General features: G+C 36.2%; 4 protein-coding genes across 5 annotated transcripts; 3 read left to right on the top strand and 1 right to left on the bottom strand.

Annotated features, from left to right (window-relative positions):
* Positions 1-208: 208 nt before the first annotated feature.
* On the bottom strand, positions 209-25,556 carry LOC144478794 (CD82 antigen). 2 transcript variants are annotated; one of them, XM_078197051.1, is made up of 4 exons: positions 25,340-25,556; positions 5,524-5,835; positions 4,799-5,071; positions 209-4,553 (listed from the first exon to the last, which is right to left on the bottom strand). In XM_078197051.1, the coding sequence occupies exons 1-4, from the start codon at positions 25,346-25,348 to the stop codon at positions 4,401-4,403; spliced, it is 747 nt and encodes a 248-aa protein (XP_078053177.1). In that variant the 5' UTR covers positions 25,349-25,556; the 3' UTR covers positions 209-4,400. The 2 variants fall into 2 exon arrangements, with proteins under 2 accessions (XP_078053177.1, XP_078053176.1); XM_078197050.1 differs by lacking the exon at positions 25,340-25,556 and adding an exon at positions 10,578-10,951.
* Positions 13,465-16,126, top strand: LOC144478790 (tRNA (guanine(26)-N(2))-dimethyltransferase). The gene has a single exon (XM_078197042.1). The coding sequence runs from the start codon at positions 14,257-14,259 to the stop codon at positions 15,898-15,900; it is 1,644 nt and encodes a 547-aa protein (XP_078053168.1). The 5' UTR covers positions 13,465-14,256; the 3' UTR covers positions 15,901-16,126.
* Positions 17,527-22,359, top strand: LOC144467551 (uncharacterized). The gene is made up of 12 exons (XM_078176408.1): positions 17,527-17,951; positions 18,046-18,213; positions 18,298-18,414; positions 18,482-18,889; positions 18,961-19,109; positions 19,604-19,721; positions 20,005-20,172; positions 20,300-20,416; positions 20,496-20,690; positions 20,762-20,959; positions 21,286-21,434; positions 21,501-22,359. Exons 1-12 carry the CDS (start codon positions 17,877-17,879, stop codon positions 21,535-21,537), a joined length of 1,899 nt encoding a protein of 632 aa, XP_078032534.1. The 5' UTR covers positions 17,527-17,876; the 3' UTR covers positions 21,538-22,359.
* LOC144478795 (uncharacterized) lies at positions 22,482-24,135 on the top strand. Its single transcript, XM_078197052.1, has 2 exons — positions 22,482-23,281; positions 23,363-24,135. The coding sequence occupies exons 1-2, from the start codon at positions 23,262-23,264 to the stop codon at positions 24,003-24,005; spliced, it is 663 nt and encodes a 220-aa protein (XP_078053178.1). The 5' UTR covers positions 22,482-23,261; the 3' UTR covers positions 24,006-24,135.

Below are 25,556 nucleotides of genomic sequence, written 5' to 3'. Positions count from 1 at the left end.
GGAGTTTGTTAACTACATTTGTAGTTCGAATATTTTTAATCATGAGAATTATTATTCATGGAAATCCTAATCCGGAAGGAAACTTGAACTTCTTTAGTTAAGCCTAAGCTCCTCTTTTAATTCTCGTCAAGGATATATTGTTGTTACATTAAATGTGCATATTATAAATAGAATTATTTGTGAAGAAATATGCGTTATTCAAGTTGTGAAGAACGTCTCAGAGGATATCCTGAATTTAAATGAATCGTAAGCCTATATAAACTATTGTCGGCATGACATGAAATATTAAATGATGTATTTGTATGCGTGAATGCGTTCGTTTGATCGTGATTGTTATTTTAATTTTGCATCGTATTTCCGTAGTGTCCAATGTGTCGAAAGATTTTTTAGAATGTGAAATATTTTTCTATACCTTACTAATAAAGTAAACAGTTTGTTGAAAAAGGGTCTAATAATTATGACGTGCGAATTAAAAAAAATAAAATTGAGCAAAAAATTAAAAGTTGCAAGAAACATATAAAGGAAAGAATTTGTTACATTGTACAAGTATAGAAAAATATTTGAATATGTAGTTCCATTAAGTGTATATTGATCTCTTTGAACATTTTGCATAACATTTACTTTCATAACGTACATTAATTAAAAATAAATCTACACGTGGAAATTATATGACGAGCGTTATAATGTGTTATGTGTGTTTGATATTCTTTACGAGTTCATAAAACGTAGCAATTATAATTACCACTGTTTTTGCGCAAATATAAAAAGGTGCGTTGTATAGAGGAAGTCTCTTATGTATATTGAAGAATTAATTTCAGTTTAATTAATTATTGTAGAAATATGTTTAAGTCAGACACTACTTCATTTGGCAGGAAATATGATATATGTTTGTTTAAAAATGAATCAAGTAAAATCACTTTATTCTCACTGATTTCATTCTTGATTCCAGCATCAATGTGACTATTTTACAAGTTATGATCCCATATATTTTATGAATATACCTTGCTTGTCAATTGTTTAGCATTTATTTCTTTTCGTAACATCGATACACTGTATGCTAAACACGCATGTTTAAACAGTTTCCGAATATATATATAGATTTTCTTTTCATAAAGGTTTTACAAGATTTATTACAATCTATAAGATTTTATAAGATTTAAACGATCATATCAAAATGAAATCCGATGAAATTTAAAAATACTAATAAAATTTAATAATGAGAGTTCAATAGAAATCACAAATTTTTATTTTGTGAAATTATTTGAAGAAAAGATTTGAAAATTCAAATGTCTATTAAACATTCAGAGACCTCCATTAACCATTGGTTATTTCAAGGTAGAGATGATGTTACAAAACTACAAAGAAATTTTTTGGAATCAACTACAATTAGCAAAGTTATTCCAAAATCGGAAACTATGAAACCCGTAATTGCAACAATTAGATCATCACTTTTTACATTGCTCGATGGTCGCGTCTTTTTACGCAATAAGTGTTCCTGTATCTTTAAATTGCATAATTTTGTTTACATACATAACATCAGATATATGCGTATATACGTGTAGATGATTATTTATACACTTCATCAAAGCTTCTCAAACTTGAGGATCATAAATGAATATTGTTGATCGTTGATTATGTTAAATTAATTAAATTGAATTTCTGGTTAACAGAAGTGATACTGTCACTGCTTTACTGAACAATATACACTGTTATTTTGTTTTCATAAAAAAGAGAGAAATGCATGAAATAATATTACAATGTAAAGCATTCGACTAACACATTGCTCATCAATTAGATTTCGTTTTATCGGAAATTATACAATTGTATCTCCGTGGGTCCAGAAATCAATAAGCAACGCGTCAGTCATAAAACACAATTAATCTGATAAATAAGGAATTCAACCTTTATAGACTAGACACTATGATCTTCACTTCGTATATTTTGATTTGGAACCTAAAGAAGAGAATTGAAATATTCTCGAATTTTTTTTTGTACCATACTCATCACCAGGATACAATATATGTAAAGATCAATTTCTCTTGAACTTACCCTAGATCATTTGACGATGAATATTAAATGAACAATTAATAAACATCTTTTCTATTTACTATAGTTATACATAATCTATAAAATATTCATCGTCAATTACAATCAATCACTTATATAAGACACAACTATTCCAAAAGCAGCTCTTGTTCGTTACATCGAAGAACACCTCAATCCTTTTCAGGATAAAGAATCTTAGTATGAAAGTAGCAACGACTTTAATACAATATTCAATTTTACTTCTTTTTTTTCAACTTTCACGGGAATGCATCGATCAATCGCTGCCGAATTATTTTGTCCAACAGGACAGTTTCTTAAAAAAATATTGCAACCCCGAAGCGTTGCACACCGATAAAATATATTACACGAATTTTCAAAGTTTTATAAAATTAGATGCTTCTGTTTAGCTATGTCCTCTCTGTTAAATGTTTGCCACTTTCTTTTTACTTTAAAGATAACATGTATAGACTATAACGTTACAAGAGACAAAATCGCTTTAGTAGCGTACTTACAATAATATAATCTCATTTGGACATCAATATTAATTGTCAGATGGATCGTTTCGGAGCATCTATGATGTACTACATACAATAATGTAAGATTTTGTATACATTTATATAGACGCGTGTGTATGTACGTTGAGACTGACGCATTGGCAACAGAATGGTCGCAAGTACACACATTGATCATTGTACAATATCATTTCTTGTTTAAAGTTGTACGCTTGGTAAAAATCGCATAGAAGAAATACAGAAAAACATCTCCAAAAAGTAGTAACTAATGGTACAAAAATCGTTACAGAGAAAATGCTTTGTTCCATTTTCAAAAGAAATGAAAACAATTGGCAGTTTAGAGAGCATACTGAACCAAGTCAGAGTATCCTCCGTACGATAGACAAAATCCCTTGTTAAATATACCAGTTGCAACAAGAACAATATTCGAATCCTTATCGCTCAAGCTAATTCATACTCTCCTACACTCTCGCTCTTCCATTCGTTCCCTTAACAAATATTAACGATAATTTGGTCTACTACTTTGGCCTGACGAAAATGTAAATGATCGTTTCTACCACTTATTCCCAGCATTGGAAGGCTTTTGCCGTCAGACAGCACAAACAAAAGCGATTGACAAGCGATGTACCCTGGGAATACCCAGAAGAAAACCATGGGAATGACGGCGTGTAATAGACGCCAATGGGAGGGCCATGGCTCTTGCTGGGTTGAAGATATAGAGGAAAAGAAGGAGCCCGCATTTCAGCGTGCAAATCAGATCTAAAGGACGCATCAAGCAGCGTCCAAAACTGGCGGCAAAAAAAAACCACCCCGCCGGGATGGTTTGTCCGTTCCAGGACAACTTTGTCTACGACAAAATGTGACAGCATTGACTATACATGTCAGACCATAACCGCGAAGGATCACGAAATTCGCACGTAATTCATACGGTTGTTTAGAAGCTAGGGATTGGATGTTGTAACCTGATGTTCATGTCATCAGGCCTAAAGAACTTTATGTTCATTGAAGATCTGGATTTGAGAATACTAATGCAAATTATCTATTAATTAATCTAGGTCATAAGCTGAGAATGGGCACTCTGTGTGACCTCGACAAACAAACTGAGCCAGGCTCCCCTCTGTTTGTAAAGTCGGTTGCGCCTGTGGATGAACGCAATGTCCCTACTGATAGAAAATGCAGATTTGTGAAGCTTCGATCAATGCATGGAAACATAGCACGTCTATTTGCCATGAGGTAGGTATTCTGTAAAATATTGAATGCTCGTCCGAGTTTCTTTTTCCTTAAAAAGCAAACTAAAACTGTGCATCTCCCTTTTCACGGAGTTAAATAAACACACATTCAGTTCAATCTCGTGAGTGCCAATTCAATGTCAATCTATCCAAACTTGACGAGCGCAAGAAAGGTTTCAAGCAAAAATTGATTATTGCCATGCAAACCCTTTTCGTAGATTGTATTCTATTAAGAAATTGTTGTGTTTTCTTTGTTCCTATTAGGTAACCGCGATTGTAAAAATATAAAAATGGAGTAGTTTTGAACTAAAAAAGAATTACAAAGGTGTAAATACATATTGGTAGAAAATAACTGTTGCTTTTACCCCTAAGCAGGATCATAATACAACGCCTGCTACTCTCAGACAGTACAAACTAAAGAATACTGAAGCTATACACGGATGCTGCTTGGTTGTAGCAAGACATTCGTTAATCAGTCAAACAGACAAATACCAGAAAACCTATTCGAATTGGCACAGAGATCAAAGTGTTATACCGATTAGAACGTGTTCTGATAGAACGATATGTGGTGTAAGGATTGATCGAAAAACGGTATATCTCGAACGCGCTTCTTTCAAGCTTTGTATCTATCAGATGATCCGATTGCACAGCATAACACGAGTGAGAATATCAAGCTGAGGAACTCCAAAATGCCTATCGCAGCTACGATGCCAATGATCACGTTCTTCTGGCTGCTCAAAACGTCCATCAGCTTGACTATGCAACCCTGCGGAAAAAGAGATTTGCCGGATTTAATTGGGGTCGTACTCGTAATGCTAATGCACGGCAAGCGGCGCATTAACAGGTTCAACTGGGCGTGATTCCACCAATGATCCATCATATTGTGTTTCCCGTTTGAACGGTGATACTTTTCACGAATGTACTTGCACGCTCGAGCAAAACAATTGGAAATTACTTTCAGTTGAACTGTAGATTCTACTCTAGAAGAGTATTATAAAACAGAAAGATTACCTCGTTGTAAATCGCCCCAGAGACATCACTAGCAACCCTAATTTCCCTGGCTGCTGCACAAGCTATACTGTCATTTGTTCTACAACAAGATTCTGGTACTGTATAGACATTGTTCGGATCTCCGGAAACGGTCAAACTGACTGGAAGCGAAGGATCTTTAGTGGAATATTTACTACCAGCCCAATCTGAAGGACCGGTAGCTCCACAACACCCAAGCTCGGACTGGAACGAATCTACTGTTTGCGTGTAGGAGTCCTCGACGCCATATTTATTCTGAAAGAAATTAAAATTGAATTAATATTCCTTCATTTTTTTTTTAATTAAAATTCTGTCGAAGCTGTTAACACCAACTGTGCAATTAATTAACGATTTTATTCGCTAAGGAAATTGTTGACAATTTCATTTACTGGTTCTAATCTTAAGAATATCAAGATAAACGATGATGTAATTAACTGAATGTGGTAATTCGAAGAAATGTGTACCAAATAAAGGAACGCATGGAAAATGCGGGAAGTACTAAATCAACAAGCATATCAACTGGTGTCTAATTCTGGAAGATGAATGGAGTGATTACAGGCGTCCGACCAGATAGTCGGGATTTCAAAAACCCAGATAGACTAATTATAGGCACCGAAAATGGAGAAACGGGTGGCGTAATTGGAAACTCCCTTAAAAGTCGTCTGGCGGGTGTCTAGCTTGTAATCGACTCGAGTAATTGTCAATACCTTAACAGTAATTATCATGGAAGACTTGACCAGTTCCTTGAGGCTGCCGGAATTAGTGTAGATTCTCGCTCCAGCTGCGATCTGCGCGACGAAAACCACAAGGAAACAGCTGAAGAAACAGACCAGCATACACTGGGATCCGCGAAAGGCGCCCCAAAATCCCAGAAAGGATAAGATCAGCATGAGGTGACCAGCAACGAGTAGCATGAAAAGGCCAGCGGTGTAATGTAGCTGTTCTTGGCTGAGAGACATTAAAAACGTTTGCCCGCAGAACAGCCACAAGATCAGCCCCACGATGGCCAATCCTATAATCTGAAAACATTGATACCTCAACAATTTTATTTTTTGTCACTTAAAGTGGCTCCAGGAAAAAATTGAACGACGTATCACAAAAATAGCTTAAGCTTTACAATGAGTCTAGGTTTATGTAATACGACCCTTTAAATATTAAGAATACGTCAGACATTTTGTGTACAAAAATTTTCTGAAGCCGCTCTATTTTATAGTCACAGAGATATTATGTTGAACGTTCACATTATTGATTTTAAATAGAAGTATAGGGAAAAATCAATTAAATTTTTTAAAGTGACATCAATGAAGTAACAATTTTTTTCTTATTTATTTTTCTTTTACTCGTTAGAGTACTTCAATTTTTAAGAAAAGTATATCTTTCTTATCTTTGCTGCATTTGCAGATTTATTCGGTACGGAAAAGAGAAAAGGTTTCTCGGAATCGTTTCTGTTACGATGCTTTTGGGGCGCATACTTCAGAACTGTTGCAGAAAAGGTCGCGGAGGAGGAGGAGGAACATGGAAATGTTCACATCTGGAGGACAGACCATTGTAAAGGGCACATGTTCTGTCCTGCGCCGACTCAACCGTTTCACAAGAATGCTTCATTATTTATCCATATAACGCATTGTGAGGGACGCTTAAGCCATAAACCAGAACACACTCGTCCCCCGGCTTTCTCTGTTTCAATAGAGCTAAAAAGGTCAGGTATATTTTTGCGACAAAGTAGGAAGGGACACACGTCCCGTGCATACAATGCGTCGTTTGCAACGCGGCAGGAATGTTCGCGCGAAAATCTCGCTGCTCAACGGAACGTTCTATGCTAATTCTTGTCGCATGCCGAAAAATATTACGGATTGCTTTTCAAAATAAAAAAATGAATGCGTTTCTATTTCGAAAATTCGAAACGATAGATTTAGCTATCAAAATTGTGAAATTATGATAATCGAACAAAATCGTAGCTATGTAGATGTACTATGCTATGTATCGTATTATGTACTCTGTTCGAAAGATAGCTGGAGCTTTATCTAGCGAGCATACTACAGGCATTTATCACTGTAACGGACCTAAGTGGGTTACATTATCTGCGCGGCCAGCTTTCTTAAAAGTCTCTCCTCCCTCTGGCAAATCCTTGGACAGTCCATTACTCAGTTAGCAGTAAAACCAGCATATGTTTACACGTTAAGCAGGAGAGCACGGCGAAGTCCTAAGTTCCTACGGAAGGTTCAGTGGGTTAAACTTGCTGAACGAACGTGACTTCCACTCGATGCCTCTCTTATCTTTTTCTGCCTGTCTCTCTATCTCTCTCTCTCTCTCTCTTTCCCTGAGACAGAAGACTTCCTGTATTCACGCGGCATCCTGGTGATGTTCGAGCCTCGAATGCTGATGTAAGAACAGATGCAAGAACCACCGGTAGGATCGGTTGAGTCAAACGGATTCTTCGCGGATACGATCAGACGTCAAACATAGCACAGTAAATCAAGTTAGAGGCGGGTCACGAGCTACGTGCTTATTTACATTCGTCAAAGCTGTGCGACTCATCACGTAGCAAAAGCCTATACACATTTTTATGAAATACGTTTTTTTAACATTTACAAACACCCTGCAGTTGTTACATCAAGCGGACAAAAATATACACGTAGAAACAATTGGGAACGCTTTTCTATTCAGTTATACTATGTCCATAAATGGGTCTGAAACGCGCTAAAGAGAACGCATACATAATATATTTAGAAACACACTACGGGTTTGCATGCTATCGTAACTTGCATGTGGCGCAATGAATATATCAATATGCTTACATAATTTAATTTGCATGTTGTACAAGTTGTATCTATATCCAATGTGTTAGCAAGAGAACGTTACTCCGTATAGCTTATTTTCTTTAATATTGTTCTTTTTTTTATTTATTCCGTAACTGTACGAGGCGGTAATGTTACAAATTTGGAGATAGCAAGCTCAGTGACATTTACTCCAATGAAGTAAATCCCACGCATATTAAAGATCAACCGTTTAATCTATTATAGCTAACTGTGTTCATAAGAGGATAACTACTTATTGTTAGTTAGCAGTATGTAACATCTACATATACCGATCCCCTCATTTCCGTTCCCCGAAGCTTGTAGAATTAAATCATAGGACACAAAATAGAATACTGGTCAACAGATGTGTTATGGGTTTTCCGCGAAAGCATTTGGCACCTTTATTCGATGCCAAGTATGCCAAGTTCAATATCGTTAGGACTATTTTATATTCGGAAATAGTTCGAAAAAGAAACAGAGTCGTCGCTAAAGCTGAAATAAACGGTTTTCGACGGAGCGGAAAATCACTTTCGCACGCCGACCGGTGACCGCCGTGTCAGATTTTTTAATTAGCACACATTACTATCAGATTCAAGTTGTCCTTGAACATATCAGTGTTCTCTTCGCGGACCGTAATAATCTTTCAAAATGATTTGTTAAATAAATTATTGTTAACCCCTTGCACTACGTTTCCTTCCACACTTCCTTGATTAGCACTTATTTGTCGTTAATATTTTTCTTAATGGTACCAAACAATTCTTGTTTCTTTTATTGTCTTTATGTACGTTTATTTCTAAACTCTGATAACAGAAGAAATAAATTTGACTTCGATACAGTATAAATTAATAATATTCATCTTTAGTAGATTTTGCATGAAATTTGTATCACGAGTCTGACTCGTTATTATAGTGCAAGGTGGTTAAGTGTGAATCGTATTCGCCGTCATCTTTTTTCCATATTAATCATCATTTTGAATAGCACGAAAAAAAACAAGAATCGAGGGAAATGACTCATATCGATTCGCGTTATTCAACCGTTGCCGATCGAACTACCCAGCCGGACATACCGATCCCGCGGTGCATTAACTATTTGCTGAGCGATTAACAATAGAGCTTGTGTCAGCATCAAAACAGGGAAGCAACAGATCTAGTTTGAAAATGTTGAACGGGAGTAAATGCGTTTAAATATAGATTTCCAGTCAGAAAGCGAATATGTTCTTCCTACGAGATCGCGTCCTACACCGCGCGGCCCAGATACTCCTGCCGTCTGGGATGTTTTGAGTGCTGATACGCGCTGTGTGTTAGCAGGGCTGCGTGACAGTGTTCGTAGCCCCTAGACACTTTTGTATACAACCCTCCCTCCCATCATCTCTCGCCACTCACTAAATTGTTCTGGCAAGCCCTTCTGCGTTCTTCAGATAAAAATTCTCCCATTTTATATTTTAGATCCTGTAAAATTGTTTATTTCTCCGATTGCGTTTTAATTCAATGTATTTCTTTCAAATATAATACAATGTGTAAAACATAATCGATGGAATTAAAATATAAGACAGAAAAGCAGTTTGTTGCTGAACGACTAAAATGTTCATCGTCGAGAGTATTTAATGCTCGAGCTGCTAAATCTAATACGAAGAGAATCCTGCCTAATTTAGGCAGTTTGTCGATTAGTAAGGGATATCCGTACCCACCCGGATCCAATCGATTCAGCTGCCCTGACAAAACAAGTTGCTTTGCGCCGCGTCGGAAAGCTACGATGCTAATTAAAGGAAGTTCGACGGTTCGCAAGAAGTCAACGCTCTAATGATTGGTATACTTTCTCGCAGCTTCGTGGGAGTCGTTTCAAAGGCATAACACGAGCAGAACGGAACCATGATTTGTTCCCGATTGCAAACATTTGTATAAAGTTTTTATGTAATATTTATATGTTATGATTTCGACCTTAAAAGGAAAAAATATCGCAAAACCTTCAATTCTTGTGAATGCAATCGATGCAGTCAGCTACCGCGTTGTTGCTAGGTTACAAAACAGTAACGGCATGGAAAAAGTTCCCAACGTGCACACATGTTCACCGGAAATGACCACCCTTGCCCCTATCTTTCTCCAGATTTTTAGTAAAATAAAATAGATCGTAAAGTGCGTACGAAATCTAATAATTTTTTTGAAAATTGTTTACCCTGCTGTACGATCGACTTATGATTTTAACATGTGAGATATGAGAGGAACTTTCATAATTTAACCCAATTGTGGAAAGCAGGAAAAGAGAACTAGACGTAATACTTAACTCGAGTGCAGCAAGTTGTGAAGTTTTTTTCTTGGCATGAAGCTACGTTAATTTATCCAATTATGTCAAGAGTTCAGACGGTCTCGTATTTATCTTCTGAACAAGTTCGCGTTTTAAGATAAATTAGAGGACAGCGATACGATGCAGCGGTTTCGAATAATCCTAGCAATTCTTAAAAAAAAATAACAAACTCCAATATTCTTAAATGCGTAAACCGGCATTTAACATACTAATTCCAATTATTCTTTGCAGTATGTACACAGGTTTACGAAAATATACATACACACATGCAAGGAATATCACTTAAGTTTATTGAACCAAGTTACGTGCGCATTATCACGCGAATGATTTGCATATTTATAATGGTCATAACAGGCTCCCCACATTATATCTCCCAAGGCACAAAACCACCCCTTTGTCGCAGCGCGAAGTGCAACAATTTAATTGGTGAATGAGAAGTACATATAAGCGAAGTAAAATTGTCTTTCATTGTTTTTTTTACTTATATAGCTTTCGATTTGAAGAAATTATATAAAATTAATTTGATATGTCGACTGCTGCAAGTGTAGATATCTAAGTTAATTGTTCAGCTTCCATGAGACGGTCGAGGGAAAGTGCAGCAACAGATGAGACGGTTAGACTGCGATTCCGAAAGAGAAAATGCTTTCGCAAAATAAACTTACCCCAAATATAAGATTGATGAAGATGAGCGCATATTTGACGGATCCATAACATCCCGGAAGCACCATTTTCAGTCGTATGGTGTGTGACACTCAAACACTTGGTTAGGATACACGGTAATCACCGAGAAAACACACGGTCTCGCGAGCTAGCGGAAATCGTTTACATTCGTTTTGACGCTGATGCACGAGCGAAGGGAAGTTTTCTTTGGTGTTGCAGTCGTTCAGTTTCGTATTTGTACACGCATCAGAAACGAGCGTCGATCCATTCCATGCGACGGTTTACAAGCTACTGTCGCACTGTCACGGGATACAGACGATCGGTGTTGGTTTTTATTGTAAGTGCAAGGTACGAAGAACGAACTGCTGCTCTCGTTTAAACCTTCTTGAAGCTGCAGCTTGTGACGTCATTCGAATATCCTCTATCTCTGTTTCACTGTCAGTAAGCTCATCTTCTTCTCGCCTACGGAATCGTTGCGCATCTCTTGCCTCCTCCCATTGACAAACCCCTGCTTTTCTCACTCTCTCGCCGTCACGTTTGGTACGTTATTCTTTTCCTATGTCTCCCACCATAAAATACGCGCGAATATATGAACATATAAAGCGATGCCGGCAGGTAAGTGTCAATATTACTACCAAATATATATTAGGTAAAATGAATTCGTGTGATACATAATAATATTATTTTTCAAATATTACAAATATGCAACAAAATAATAATCGAAGCACAAAAATAGCAATGACTTCGAAATTTGAAATAATTTATTTACTGCGCCATATTTGTCGATATTTTTACGCTACATCGGTACAGAAAATTTCATTCAGTATTCCATCATTTTTTAAATACCCTCTCTGCTTCAAATTTTTCATATTTCATGATTTTTCAGGTGTATTAGGTTGGAAACTATGAAACGGGCGTTTTTGGTTAGTCCGTGTTCAACTGCGACTGAGAGAGGTTCATTACAACATGCGCTCAATATTTTTATTTATAAATGTTTAAAGTATTCTTCTTACTCGTTTTGTAAATCCGTTTCATGTTTCTGTTCCATGTTTATTTTATATTTCACCGAAATCAGATGGAAACAAAACGCGATTTACATCTACTTTTTTTGTATGAGTACAAATTGAATCATAGTGCAGCTGAAGCTTCGAGAAACATTAATCAAGCTTTCGGTGACGGATCCACCAATGAAAAGAATGTTCGATATTGGTTTCAAAAATTTCGTTCTGGCAATTTGAGCATCGTCAATGAGCCTCGAGGAAGACCACCGGTCCATATCGATAACGAGGAATTAAGGACGACTGTGGAATCCGATCCAGACACAACTATTCGTAAACTTGGGACTAAGCTAGGAACGAGCCATACGGCTGTGTTGAAACATCTTCGTAAAAATAAACAAAGTAAAAAAATTGGACTCATATGTACCGCACGAACTGACGGAACTGCAGATGGTCGACCACAAGAGTGAGTGCGCATCTTTGTTGATTCACAATACACGATTGACGTTTTCACACCAAATCATCACTTGTGATAAAAGGCAAATTTTGTACAACAATCGAAAACGATCAAGCAAATGGGTATATAAGAATACACCGCCAAAACATACCCCTGAGCCAAAATTCCATCAGAAGAAGATTATGGTTACCATGGAATGCCAAAAGTTTGATCCATTATTCCTTCCTACAACCAGGCAAAACCATAACAGCGGAGTCCTATTGCCGTGAAATTGATATCATGCATGAGAAACTAGTGAAAAAACAACCGGCATTGCTCAATTGGCACGGACTAATATTACTGCAAGATAACGCAAGACCACATAAAGCTTCAATCACTGTTGACAAGTTAAGTTCTCTAAAATATGAACCTTTACCATATCCTCCATATTCACTAGACATCTCGCCGACCGATTATTACCTTTTTCGTAATTATGAAATATTTTTAAGAAAGAAATATAATAACCAAAATGATATTATAAAAGACTTTGAATTGTTTATCAACTCTAAAAATGAAGATTTTTTAAAAAAAGGCATTTATGACTTGCCCAATCGTTGGCAGAAAGTCGTAGATGCCAATGGAAATTATTTCGATTAAAAATAATAAATAATGTGAAAAATAGCGCCTATTGATTTTTATTTCTATTCAACACCCGTTTCATAGTTTCCAACTTAATATTTATATAGTCTTTATATAGTTTTATTTCAACATTTCAAATTTACCGCGATCCGTTCGGAGTCCGTACAGCGCCAATACGAGTAGTGGTAAAACGTTTAAACTGTTAACAAATTTATCAACAGTCGATTTTGGCTAACAGTTTGCCTGTTGCGTCATTATCCCAGTGAGCGCTGTACGGAACCTGAACTAAGTTTCACATATTCATCACAAGAGGCGTCACAATCGTTTATGTGTGCACAACCCAGGACTGCAGAAAAACATTAATTATGATAAAATTAGGCAACAAAGTGATAAATGAAAGACACAGTACTGTTCAATAGAACCTGGCGCATTGTTATCGTATTTGAACATTAAACGATAACAACACCAAATATAATTAATTGATATAATAGTTAACCAAAGTAGAAAAATTAATTAATTATGTTTCGCAGTTGTATTGTTTGTTATTCGTTGTATCCGATATCGATGCAGTAAATCCTCCTCGACAGTTCTGTTCCCTTAATTTATTTTCTTAGACCACAATTTTGTCGTTCGTAATGTTTTTTATTGATTCTGCATTTTGTATTCCAAAGAGATCTAGTTTAGCATTTTACCGCTACGTGGTGATAGGATTTCATGGTCTACAATTTCTCAAAGACCATAAATTATGTAAGACTGTGGTGCATGATCAAAATTTGATACATTTTGGCAAGACCCCTTCGCCCGCAATTCCATTAACTCTAATAGGCTGACGATTAAATACTAAGGCAGGATTTATTGCGGATTAGATGTATAGTAAATTACTGGAGATGCTTGCAAAAACTGAAATGTGCAAGACCTGAGGTATTATTAAGTAGAATTATCAGTAAAAGAAATGTATTAAGAAATTAAACGACCGACAGCTTTAAGACAAATGATGAAATTTTAAAGTCCTTCACATACATGTATTATTGTACTGGGGCATTTTCGAAAGAAACAATAATTCATTATTTGTTATTCACATGTTTAATTATCGTTCTCCCTTTTTATATCAGAATGATTTCCTGTGTACATCTATTTATGTACATGTTTTTGTCTTACGTTTAACTTACCCTATTGTGTTTACTATCTATTGTTAATGAAATAATAATTTACAACTATCGAACATATACATAAATAAAATTTACATTATAGCAATAGTAGAAATCTGTAGAAAGCCTAAACCTGTGGTCAAAAGTTATTGTTACCCTTTCGGCCACTTACGGAATTAACTATTTAAAAAGTTATTTAACGATTAAGTTATAAAATATTTCTTAACTATTCCGTACTAGGGGTATATTTATGAAATAAATTATAAATTGCAGTAGAAATATTATACAATTCAAATAACATAAAACTATATCATGAAGTCCGTCACGTAACATTCCGATGATTACGCATTTTATTGGTTATGTTTACGAAAGCAGCGCAATCTTTATTCTGTATTATTACAATTCTTAAATAGCAAATAACCTCGTTATGCAAAGATGAGAAATGTTCATTATTTGATCAATGCGTAACGTCCTTTCACATATTTTTATACGGTCGAATAATTTGGTTTTCAAGAATTCGAGATACATATACATTTCAACATTTATTATGGATGATCAACAATGTGCAAAAAAACCGAAGTTGGAAAATACAACGATAAGAGAAGGAGAAGCAGAGATTTTGGTAAGCAACACAAATGTGTTTTATAACCCTGTGCAAGAATTCAACAGAGATCTTAGCGCAGCAGTATTAATGATATACGCCAAGGCGAGAAATGAGGAAGTATCAAAGAAAGGTGTCCCAAAAAAAGATGGGATAACTGTTTTGGAAGCTCTGTCTGCAACAGGCTTGCGCAGTATACGTTATGCTAAAGAGGTGCAAGATATAAAGCAAATTGTAGCTAACGATATATCTCTAAAGGCTGTAGAAAGTATTAGACGGAACATAGAACACAATGGAGTAAGTGATTTGGTAAAGCCCAGTCACGAGGATGCAACATTGTTAATGTATCAAAGTAGAAAAGAACAGTTTGATGTTATAGATTTGGATCCTTATGGATGTCCAACGATATTTTTGGATGGTGCTGTTCAATGTGTATCCGATGGTGGTATGCTTATGGTTACAGCAACAGACATGGCTGTATTAGCAGGAAACTCTCCCGAAACCTGCTATCTAAAATACGGAGCCATTTCATTAAAATCCAAAGCTTGTCATGAAATAGCGCTGCGTATTTTGTTGCAGAATATTGCTTCACATGCAGCTCGTTATGGAAGATATATTGTACCAATCCTTTCTATAAGTGTTGACTTTTACATCAGGGTGTTCGTAAAAATATTCTCTAGTCAAATTAAATGTAAAGATAATGCTACCAAAATTGGGATGGTGTATCAATGCACAGGATGTGAAAGTTTTAGTACTCAGCCATTATGCTATAAAAAACCATCTGGATCTTATAAGGTATCATCCTCGCCATGCGTGGATCAACTTTGTAAGGTTTGTAAACACAAACAACATGCTGGAGGACCTATATGGTTGGGTCCTTTACACGACCAAACATTTGTTTCTGAACTACTGTGCAACTTGCATATGATGAAGTTAGAAACACTGAAGAGAATAGAAGGAGTCCTAAATGTGGTCCATGAAGAATTAGACATTCCATTATACTATGTATTGGATCGTTTAATGTCCATAGTTAGATGCCATACACCATCAATGTTAATGTTCAGGTCTGCATTATTAAATGCAGGATATCAAGTATCATATTCACATGCGAACAAGATTTCTATAAAAACAGATGCACCACACCAAGTAATTTGGGATATTGTTCGTACATGGGAAAAGAACCACCCTATAAAAAGAGAAAAATTACTAAATGACAGTCCTGCATTGAACATACTAAGTACACCGATTATTACGAACATTTCGTTCGATATACATCCCTTAGCTAATCCAGCTTCCAGGCAGAAACATTTGACGCGATTTCAGCATAATCCCACTATCAACTGGGGACCCGGTATTCGTGCCAAAACAATACTCGATTTAGAAGGCAAAGCGAAAGATGAAAAAAGGATAAAAAACCAAAATAAAAATGCAAAAAAGGAGAAATTACAAACTACAGACAATAGCGAAAATGTAGAAACTGTTCTAAATGCTGAATCTGCATAAATCGCGTGTGGATTATAGAAATTAAGATTCCCCTACTGATAGGCTTAAGTTGATCTATTTTTATACCTTTAGATCATGAAAACATTTATAATCAGTAGAAATAAATCTGTCTCCTTTATAGACATTTGTAAAAAATTAATTCATACAAAATTGTAATCACATTGTTTGTAACATTTATACAATTGTAAATATAAATTATATATACAAATACATACAATTGCTAATATACTGTGTGTCCTATTTAAGTGAGTGTAATGGAATATCTCAGAAGGAATTTAAATAACAAAAACAGTTCTTTGGTAGCACGAGTTACGGCATCTAGTATTAATAATTTATGATGGATGGCGAAGTGAAAAATATTTTAAAAACAACTCGATTATTTTTAACGGAGTGCTATATTTTTTCTTAAGAATATAACAATTATAACTTAGATAAATCCAAAAAGTACAGCATGGTATCATTTTGTAGTACCGCTGTATTAATACATAATAAGTACCGCTGTACTTATTTAAACAAGACACTCTATATGTAATTTAAAATTCTAATCGATTTTTTCAAATTTAGGCTTTCCGTTTATGAAATGTCGTATCATAGACGCAATATCATTCGCTGTACATTTTGGTGCAGCGGTCGATGTAAAACGATAGTTAACCATTCATGAAACAGCAACAGTACTCTGTGATCATGAACTGTATTTGTATGACGCTCAACATTCGATAGGGTAATCGTTTTTCATGCAACATTGTCGGCCGATCATCATATTTTGTCGCTCATAATTGAAATCACAGAAATGTGTGACGTACATAATTTCATTCGTACAAATCGTCGAAAGATATTCATGTCTATACAACTATACTTTATTCAATTATGCTCGAAATAATTTTGTCTCACGTATGTATAATATAAATATGAATAAAGTATGAGAAACAATTTTTTGCTTGAGGCTCAGATTTTAAAAAATATAGAATTTGAAAATTGGTCGAATGTAGGTGTAATGAATCGTCAGATACCCATTTATACAAAATTTTCAAACTCACACTACATACTTAGTACAGCACAAAAAAATGAAGTAACAAATAAAACTATAAATAATTTAATTTACACGTGTAAGGTTATATCAAGGGTCAGATTCGGGACAGGCTCGTGATATGTACTAAATTTTGGCCCGAATATACTTAACCACGAGTTTCACACGTGGTTGTAGGGCAAAAGGTTAATGTTATAAAAATTCTTTCTTTCGCACCTATATCCTCACATACTTGTATCCTGCGTTGTATGTAATACTTGGCCGCATTAGTTCTATAAGATTTTGATATGTGCTTCCTGTATTCTGCAAAATGCTTAAAATTTATTATTATCTTGTCGTAATTCACTTGTAACCACAAATACTCTACAGTTAAAATATTTTTAACAATGTAAGGATGCAACCAATATTTTCCCGTCTTTTTTGCTACTTGACAATTTTTTCAATGACGAAAATTCGCTCTACGTTTCGTGGATAGAAATTCAAATATATGCGCCTAGGATGCGACGTTTCGTGGACACCTGTGCTACGTATACACGTCCAGGATGCGACGCTTCATAGACAAACAATCTTAGAAAATCTTTGGATAAGATACATTTTTGTACATATGTATAAATATGTACAGACATGATGTAATATCGACGATATAAAAAAAATTAGTTTGCTGATATAGTTATTTTTTTACGATAACAGGATAAGGCTATAAGAAGCGAATAATATTATCGGATGTTAATCACCACTTAACATATCATTGCTCATTTATGGAATGATTTGCACTTCTAATGCAGTAAAGCTTAAAATCAAGTATTTCCTCTCATTTTGCGTGACGAGTGGGGAGAAGTTTCATTTGCTTCGCGAGAAGTTATACGCTCGCGTAACTTCAGTATCGTACGCATACGTGTTTTGGAAACGTTCAAGTGATTAACCAACTACGTACAAATTAGTTGTAACAATGGCTGCACCAACAATTACATTAAATAACGGTGAGAAAGTGCCCGTGTTAGGACTCGGTACATGGCAAGCAGGAGTAAGTATCTTAATGTAACAAATTACTGGCACATGATACATAATTCATAATTGCAACCCTTGCATTTATGTAATTAAAACGTGATCATTAACAGGATAATCCTGGTGTTGTCGAGCAAGCTGTACGGGATGCAATAGATGCTGGATATCGTCATTTTGATTGTGCTTACATTTATGGCAATGAGAAGGAAATTGGTAAAGCCCTGCGTGACAAGATTGAGGAGGGTGTAGTGAAAAGGGAAGATTTGTTCATCACCACAAAGGTAGTATAAACAAAAACAGTAATATAAAGTATAAATTAAGTTCTGTTATAAAATATATGTACACAAAAAGGATTCTATTTACAGTTATGGAATGCATTCCACAAAAAGGAAGATGTTGTACCAATGTGCAAGGTTTCTTTAGAAAACTTTGGTCTTGATTATATAGACCTATACTTGATTCACTGGCCCATGTCTTTTGGAGTAAGATTCAAAATATATCCCAGAGAGACTTTATAAAACCGTGATTATCATCTATCTATTATTTTAGGCTGAAGATGAAAATCTATGGCCTACAGAACACAAAGCAACACAGTTAGACAAAGATAAGAACTATTTAGAGACATGGCGTGGTATGGAAGAATGCGTGAAATTAGGACTAGCGAAGAGTATTGGTCTCAGCAATTTTAATTCCAAGCAAATTGATTCTATCTTATCAATAGCCAAAATTAAACCAGTCATGAACCAAGTGGAATGCCATCCAAACTTGAATCAGCAAAAGCTGCGAAAGTTTTGTGAGGAACGTGGCATAGCAATCTGCGCTTACAGTCCCCTCGGTTCTCCTAAACGAACATGGGCGAAACCAAGTGACCCTGAAGTTACAATGAATGCACCTGAAATACTTAAACTCGCCAAGAAGTATAGCAAAACACCCGCTCAGATCATTTTACGATACTTGGTAAATTAAACTTTCGTATTTCATATTACATTTAAATTAGTACGAAACTCATTCAATACATCTTTTCATAGGTCGAAATCGAAACAATTCCCATCCCAAAATCCAGCTCGAAGGAGCGTATCAAGCAGAACATTGATATTTTCGATTTTAAATTGACATCAGAAGAAATTGCGTTGATCGACGCTCTTGATTGTGGGCTGCGAATATGCCCTTTTGCCGAGTAAGTCTTCTAATTAATTTGCTGTGTGTTATGTACATACTCATTATTCATTTTTTGCTTAGGTTCAAGGACTACAAAGATTATCCATTTCATATAGAATATTAAGAGGATAATATATGTATATTATCCTTATACAACTGGACCGTCGAGTAATGTTTCTTAAACCGTTGTTGTACTTCTATTAATAAATTATTTTCTACGAAATAGATCGTTAGAGAAGGTTATTACACTGACATTCCGCTTCCCTCTTAATTTAAAAATAATTTGATAGTTACTGCACATGTAGTCATATCATTTACTTATGCTTTTGCAATTGTGTTGATGTGTGTTTTCTAACATCGTTTAATAGCGATTAGATAGCATCGGGCAACGTTACTTTGTCGTCTAGTCACGGTCAAGTAACGTTTGACGCAATATCGTGTCTATTATATAATTCTCATCTTAGCTGAAGTCAGTTGCGTGGTCTAAGCCTGCCGTATACATAGTGTGTAAAGTGTGACTCTTGTGACTATTGTGATTCCTCAATCGTCTTCTTCAATAATGGCACAAACACCCAATCTCACGTTTCACAATGGTCAGAAAATGCCAGTTCTTGGTTTGGGCACGTATCAGGTACGAAAATATTCAAACATATCTACACAGAATCAAGATTAGAAAATCGAAATATTTTAACGTTTCGATATTATGCAGGTATTGTAACTACCTAAATCATATTTTCAATTATATTTGTACCGATATCTTATCGGTACATAATTGATTCAGTCTCTGAACAGATTTGCAATACGATCTTGTATCACGTAATGTCCGAGCGCGATCCTAAATTCAAAATGAGTATGCCCTCCAGATAACAATCGAACTAAAAGTTTAATGTAGAATTAAACGATTTATCTATTAGTCTCAAGCCGGGGACGTGGAAAGGGCCGTAATGGAGGCAATATCCGTAGGTTACCGGCATATTGACACGGCATTTTTCTACCGAAATGAATGCGAAATTGGCAACGCGATTCGAGCGAAAATTAAAGATGGCACTGTGAAACGAGAGGATTTATTCATTACAACCAAGGTAATACTTATTATTTATACTTACTATTTGTACTTGTGCAATGTTCACTTATTAATAACACTTGCATAAGTTCATATTAAATATAGTTTGTTGACGAATCGTATATTGAATAAACTGATATTTACAGATTTGGAACAACTTTCATAAGGAAGAGAGTGTGGTACCGGCGTGTAAACAATCTTTGAAGAACCTTGGATTGGATTACGTCGACCTATACTTGATTCACTGGCCATTTGCATTCCGTGTAAGCCTTTAACAGTTAAATTTTATTTCAATTATTTTTACGGTTCGCATGCAAATGACCGATGTTAATTATTCATCAGGAAGGCGACGATTTAACGCCTCGCGATGCGAATGGCGCTCTTATCATGTCGGACACCGATTACTTAGAAACGTGGAAGGGAATGGAACAATGCCTGAACTTAGGACTCGCAAAGAGCATAGGAGTTAGCAATTTCAACATTGAACAGCTAACTCGATTACTCGGCGCAACTAAAGTAAAGCCTGTGAACAATCAGGTAATTTATCGATTGCCCGATCTAAAAATGGTTCGTTTATCTTCGATAACAATTTAGTATGGTAATTATAGGTCGAAGCCAGCGTGAACGTGAATCAAAAACCGTTGATCGAGTTCTGTACGAAAAATGACATCACGGTGACTGCGTATTCTCCGTTAGGCCAGCCTGGAAATAAAGCTGGAATCCCAAACAACTTGGACCACCCAAAGATAGTAGAGCTATCGCAGAAGTATAACAAAACGGTGGCGCAAATCGCACTACGATACGTGGTGAGTAATTATGTAAAGTGTTCCTTCTTGGATTGGTAGGTATATTTAGGAACGACCTTGCTCCAGACTCCAGGCAATCGGTTCACCTGATTACATGGAATACTTTGGCTGAACATGAGTGATAACCCTCGCAGTATCGTAAAATTATGGAAAGATAAGCGGCCAGTTCGGTCGATCGAAAGCGTAGAGTGATTATGTCTTAGAATTAAAATCAGGTTATCAGTGTATGAATCGCGTTTCCTGTTTTATAATTTTCTACGAAAATGGCCGCTGTAGATGAAAAATTGTACTCATTCGATGGCTCAAAACATAATTAATTATTTCAGGTACAACAAGGTGTTGCAATTATACCAAAAACAGTGACGCCCAGTCGCCTGAAGGAGAATAAGGATATTTTCGACTTTTCCCTAACGGACGAGGAAATAGCAGCCATCGCGACTATAGGGAATGGGCAACGCGTGGCGCGTTTCGCCGAGTAAGTGTTCAATGTATGAATTTTGTATGGACACTGTTTGACATTTTCCTGCACATTATCTTTCAGTGCCAAGGCCCACAAGTACTATCCTTTTGAGAAGTAACCGATCGCCATCAAAGATCCGCCGTTTCAGCAGGAAACAGCCTATCAGAACCAGCACAAAATTAACGGTGGAACATGCCCACTTTGAACTTACATAATCTTACGCTGTAATTCGGCACCCGTTTGACTCTCATCTAATCAATTAAGTTTATTGAGTGTCATGGAAAATTTTGATGCCGCGTTTTGAATGCTACACAAGCTGAACTTAACGCGTTTGCTGCATAAACGTGCTGAACCAAATCACAACAAATTACATCGATCGTACGTACTGCGGTAGAAACTGCCATCGATCACGAAATGTATTTTTTCCCCGAACAAATAAAATATTTCTTGGTATTGAATCGATAGTACAGCATATGAATAAACATGCTTTGAAAGATTACAATTTAACAAACTAAAATAAGATCTCTAAAGATACGAAAAATTTGGAAATTTCGCAACATAAAAATCAGTTTATTTGTGCAAATTGTGCATTCATGCAAATTGACCAAAATTTGTTTCGATGTTTTTATCAAATTTAGTACAACTCAATGAGTTTCCATTTAATCGTGCACATTAGAACCGCAAGAGATTACCTCGTATGTGCCCGTTTAGCGTTGTTTAATTAAGTGAGGACGGAGATATTCTAACGCGCACTGAAAGCTATGTACGGAAACTTGCATTTCACGATCCGGTTGCAATATCATGTTCTGCGATTGATTGAAACGCGGTAGCGGAAACACAATTAACGAAGTGAAACGAAGTATGAGGTCACTACTAGACGCTCTCGTCTAGTTATCCTCGTCTAGCTAATTAAACGAAATATATTTTCATAGTAAATGTTGTCAGTCTTTTTTTTTTATCCAGCAGTTCCTACATCTCTTTCGCCCCCCTGCAAAATAGAATATATTGTTAACAATGAGTTTCTATAGATATCGGCTTGTAGAAGTTTGCAACGAAATCACGAGCCCTTACAATCATCCGCAATCAGTCTACACGTTCTGTTTGAGTTAACAGACATAGTGATGGACCCTCGTACGCATAAAACGTGATTTATTATTGTGTAAAATTCTAGGTCAGCCTGCCTCAGGGTCAATGGATTGGAAAGACGTGGGCGAGGACCCTTTTTCAAACGATTCTCTTAACGAGCAAAATTGCCACCTCCTATATCCGCTGGCCGCACATGAATGGAATTTTTCGCTATGCGGGTCTGGTGCTACTTCTCGTGATGGCACTTTCCATCGTGGCCCCCCTTTTCGTCGCAGAAGCACAGCACATATTTAAATCTCCATGAGAGCGAGAATGCATGGCATCGGTAACAAAACCAATGCAAACCAAAAATCTGATTCTAAAGAGGCCACGCAGCCGACTATTACCCTATTACAAACTTATTATTAAAGACTAGTCACTTAAGTCTTAACGAATGAATAAACTAACCGGTACAATGGCTAGACTTAATAGCGAAAATTTTTCTTATAATGGAAATCGTTAAAATGTAGTTATATGATTGGTTCAGGCCAACAGGGAAGTTTACAAATATCGAACCAGGCTCGTAATTCGTGTATCGTGTACGATAGTTCGCAGTGACCGACAAATCGTACACAAAGCTGGCAATACATACACTCTCGCTGGCAATAGTATAATAAAAGTAATAACCGATCGCGAGAGTGTTGCTTATCGTTACACGTTCACGGTCGCTTCTTGAAAATATCTGCAGTAAATTGCACCAGTGATATTGCCCGCACAATGAATTCTATCTCGCTGACGTAAGTACCACGCGGTACCACGAAATCTCCAATTTAGTTCAGGTATTTCTCTCTTGAAGGACATCATTCAACCGTTTACAGATTCAAGTCGAAGCTAAACAACGATTCCGAATCGCCGGCATGCAAACGTATCTTATCTCCGTGTGGTAATTCGACGCCGATGGTGGAAATATGCAGTTCCCTGAAGTCGAAGATGTTCACCAAGGTAAAGGAATACAAGGACGCGATACGGAATGCCGTAACGTTTGGTAAAATGTCGATGAGATCCAACAAATCGCGGAACCCGGCTTCGAAAAGGTTGGTGCCGTCCACCTTGCTAGACGTAGCTTTTAACGTTGTTGCCGGGAACTCTGAAGAAGGAGAGCTCCTATTCAACTCTACGTTCAGCTCGCCGGAAACAGAGGGAATGAATGCATCGATTGGACAAATCGATGATTTCAATGAGATGGACGACTCGCTCAATTTCTTTTTTTCAACCGACGATTCTCTGAAATCGTTTCTAGACCACGAGAAACGTACCATGGAAGAGTTTCGAGAAGAGGTAGATACTAAGCCAGCGACGAAAAAGAAAATTGTATCTGCAAAGCCGCTCTTTTTCTACCCAGACGAACTCCATCAAGTGTCCCAGATAAGCTCCACGTTTAACGAGTTCTTCGATGAAAGTAGCAAATCTGAGTCCTCCAACGCTCAAGATTCTGACTACGAAAATCATGTTTCGATGTAGCCGGTGTTCCTAGATGTCATTTTTATCTCATTACTTATTTAATCTTTTGTACAATACAAGCGTAGAAATAAAATTCTTTTTTGTATTTTTATAGTGATTTGTTTGAATTTGTGGGATGTACTAAAAAGATCGGGAAGTGAAGGAAAAATAAGAGAGAAAGGAGGGTCTACCTTCGACGCGGAGATGTTAGACATATACAATACCATTGGATACCATGTTGGCGAGCGTCGAAGGTAGCCGTCTTTCGTTCTTGGAAGATTTCTATATCTTTTAGATATATTTTATAATGATATTGGATTATCCGGCCAATCTCTTTTTTCATAAGTGGCACAGTGGCCTGTACACGACTGATAATTTAGACACAAGCCCTCTCATTCTTCTAATTTCTTTAATTTTTGTTTTCGTAGCGATAACGCTTGATTACATAACTATGTATGAGTGAATGATACTTCTGTGATCGATAGAAATCCACTCTTTCACGGTATTCCCAAACGTTCATTTAAGATCATTTAACGACATATCAGACTGTTAAAACAGTATCATTGTTCCTTCTGTCATAAGTCTAGTCTGTTAAGCAGAGCTACACTTACTATACATATATTTCAAAAGAAATAATTGATGCAGACATTAACTGTACACATTCTTGCATAATTACCGTATGTTTACCTATGTATCGCATACACAGTGAATGAATTGCTTGATTTTGAATCAACACATCATCTATAATAACGCGATCAATTATTATTTTATATTATTATTATTTTTAACGCGATCTAGAATTATTACTATTAAAAAAATACTTTTAAGTTAATACTGTTATACTGTTGCCTCGAAAGTTGTTAATTTTATTGCATACTTGATTTACAGAAGATACATCTATTCGTTGAAAAAAACAAGATATCAACCAAGATTTTTAAGTTTGACGAAGACCGATCACTGACAAAAACGCGAAGAACATACATATATGTTTATGCTTATCATGAACATGAATTTCATCATCAACTTCATCAATAAGTTTCTAGAGAGTTCTCAGCTGCTAAATCGAATCGTTAATTAGACACAATGCAACGATATGATATCGAAGTTAACCGGCTAATTTCGTTCGGTCGAAGTACAAAATCTCGATAGCAATAACTATTTTTTTTAAACGATTAGATAACTTCTGAAAGATACGCGAGAAATGACATAACTTCGTTACTCGAATGCTGCACGTTTCTAAATTTATACAATTGTACGTAGTGAAAAGATATCAACACGTATAATTTCTCTGGAGCCCTGATTCTATGGACGCACGGGAAATTTCCTAAACCTTAAAATTGCTACCCACTGCTGACCTGTTGCATTCCGCGATGGAGAGAGCATTGTTATTCGCGTCCCATATAGTGGTCCATTCATCGTTAACAATCAAGGGATTCCGGATTCCCCTAGCTACTAACGGGCTCCGTAACTTTCCATAGGGCTCATTTCTTTCTGCAGCTTTATTTGAGTTCACCAACATAAAAATATAGCTGTATTAGAAACATAGAAGTCTTATGCAAGATCACACGTATA

Source organism: Augochlora pura, chromosome 3 (genome assembly GCF_028453695.1).
Source record: "Augochlora pura isolate Apur16 chromosome 3, APUR_v2.2.1, whole genome shotgun sequence".
In the NCBI taxonomy this organism is placed as follows: Eukaryota; Metazoa; Arthropoda; class Insecta; order Hymenoptera; family Halictidae; genus Augochlora; species Augochlora pura.
The sequence above is the reverse complement of the archived record's forward strand: the minus strand, read 5'-3'. Positions and strand labels throughout refer to the sequence as shown.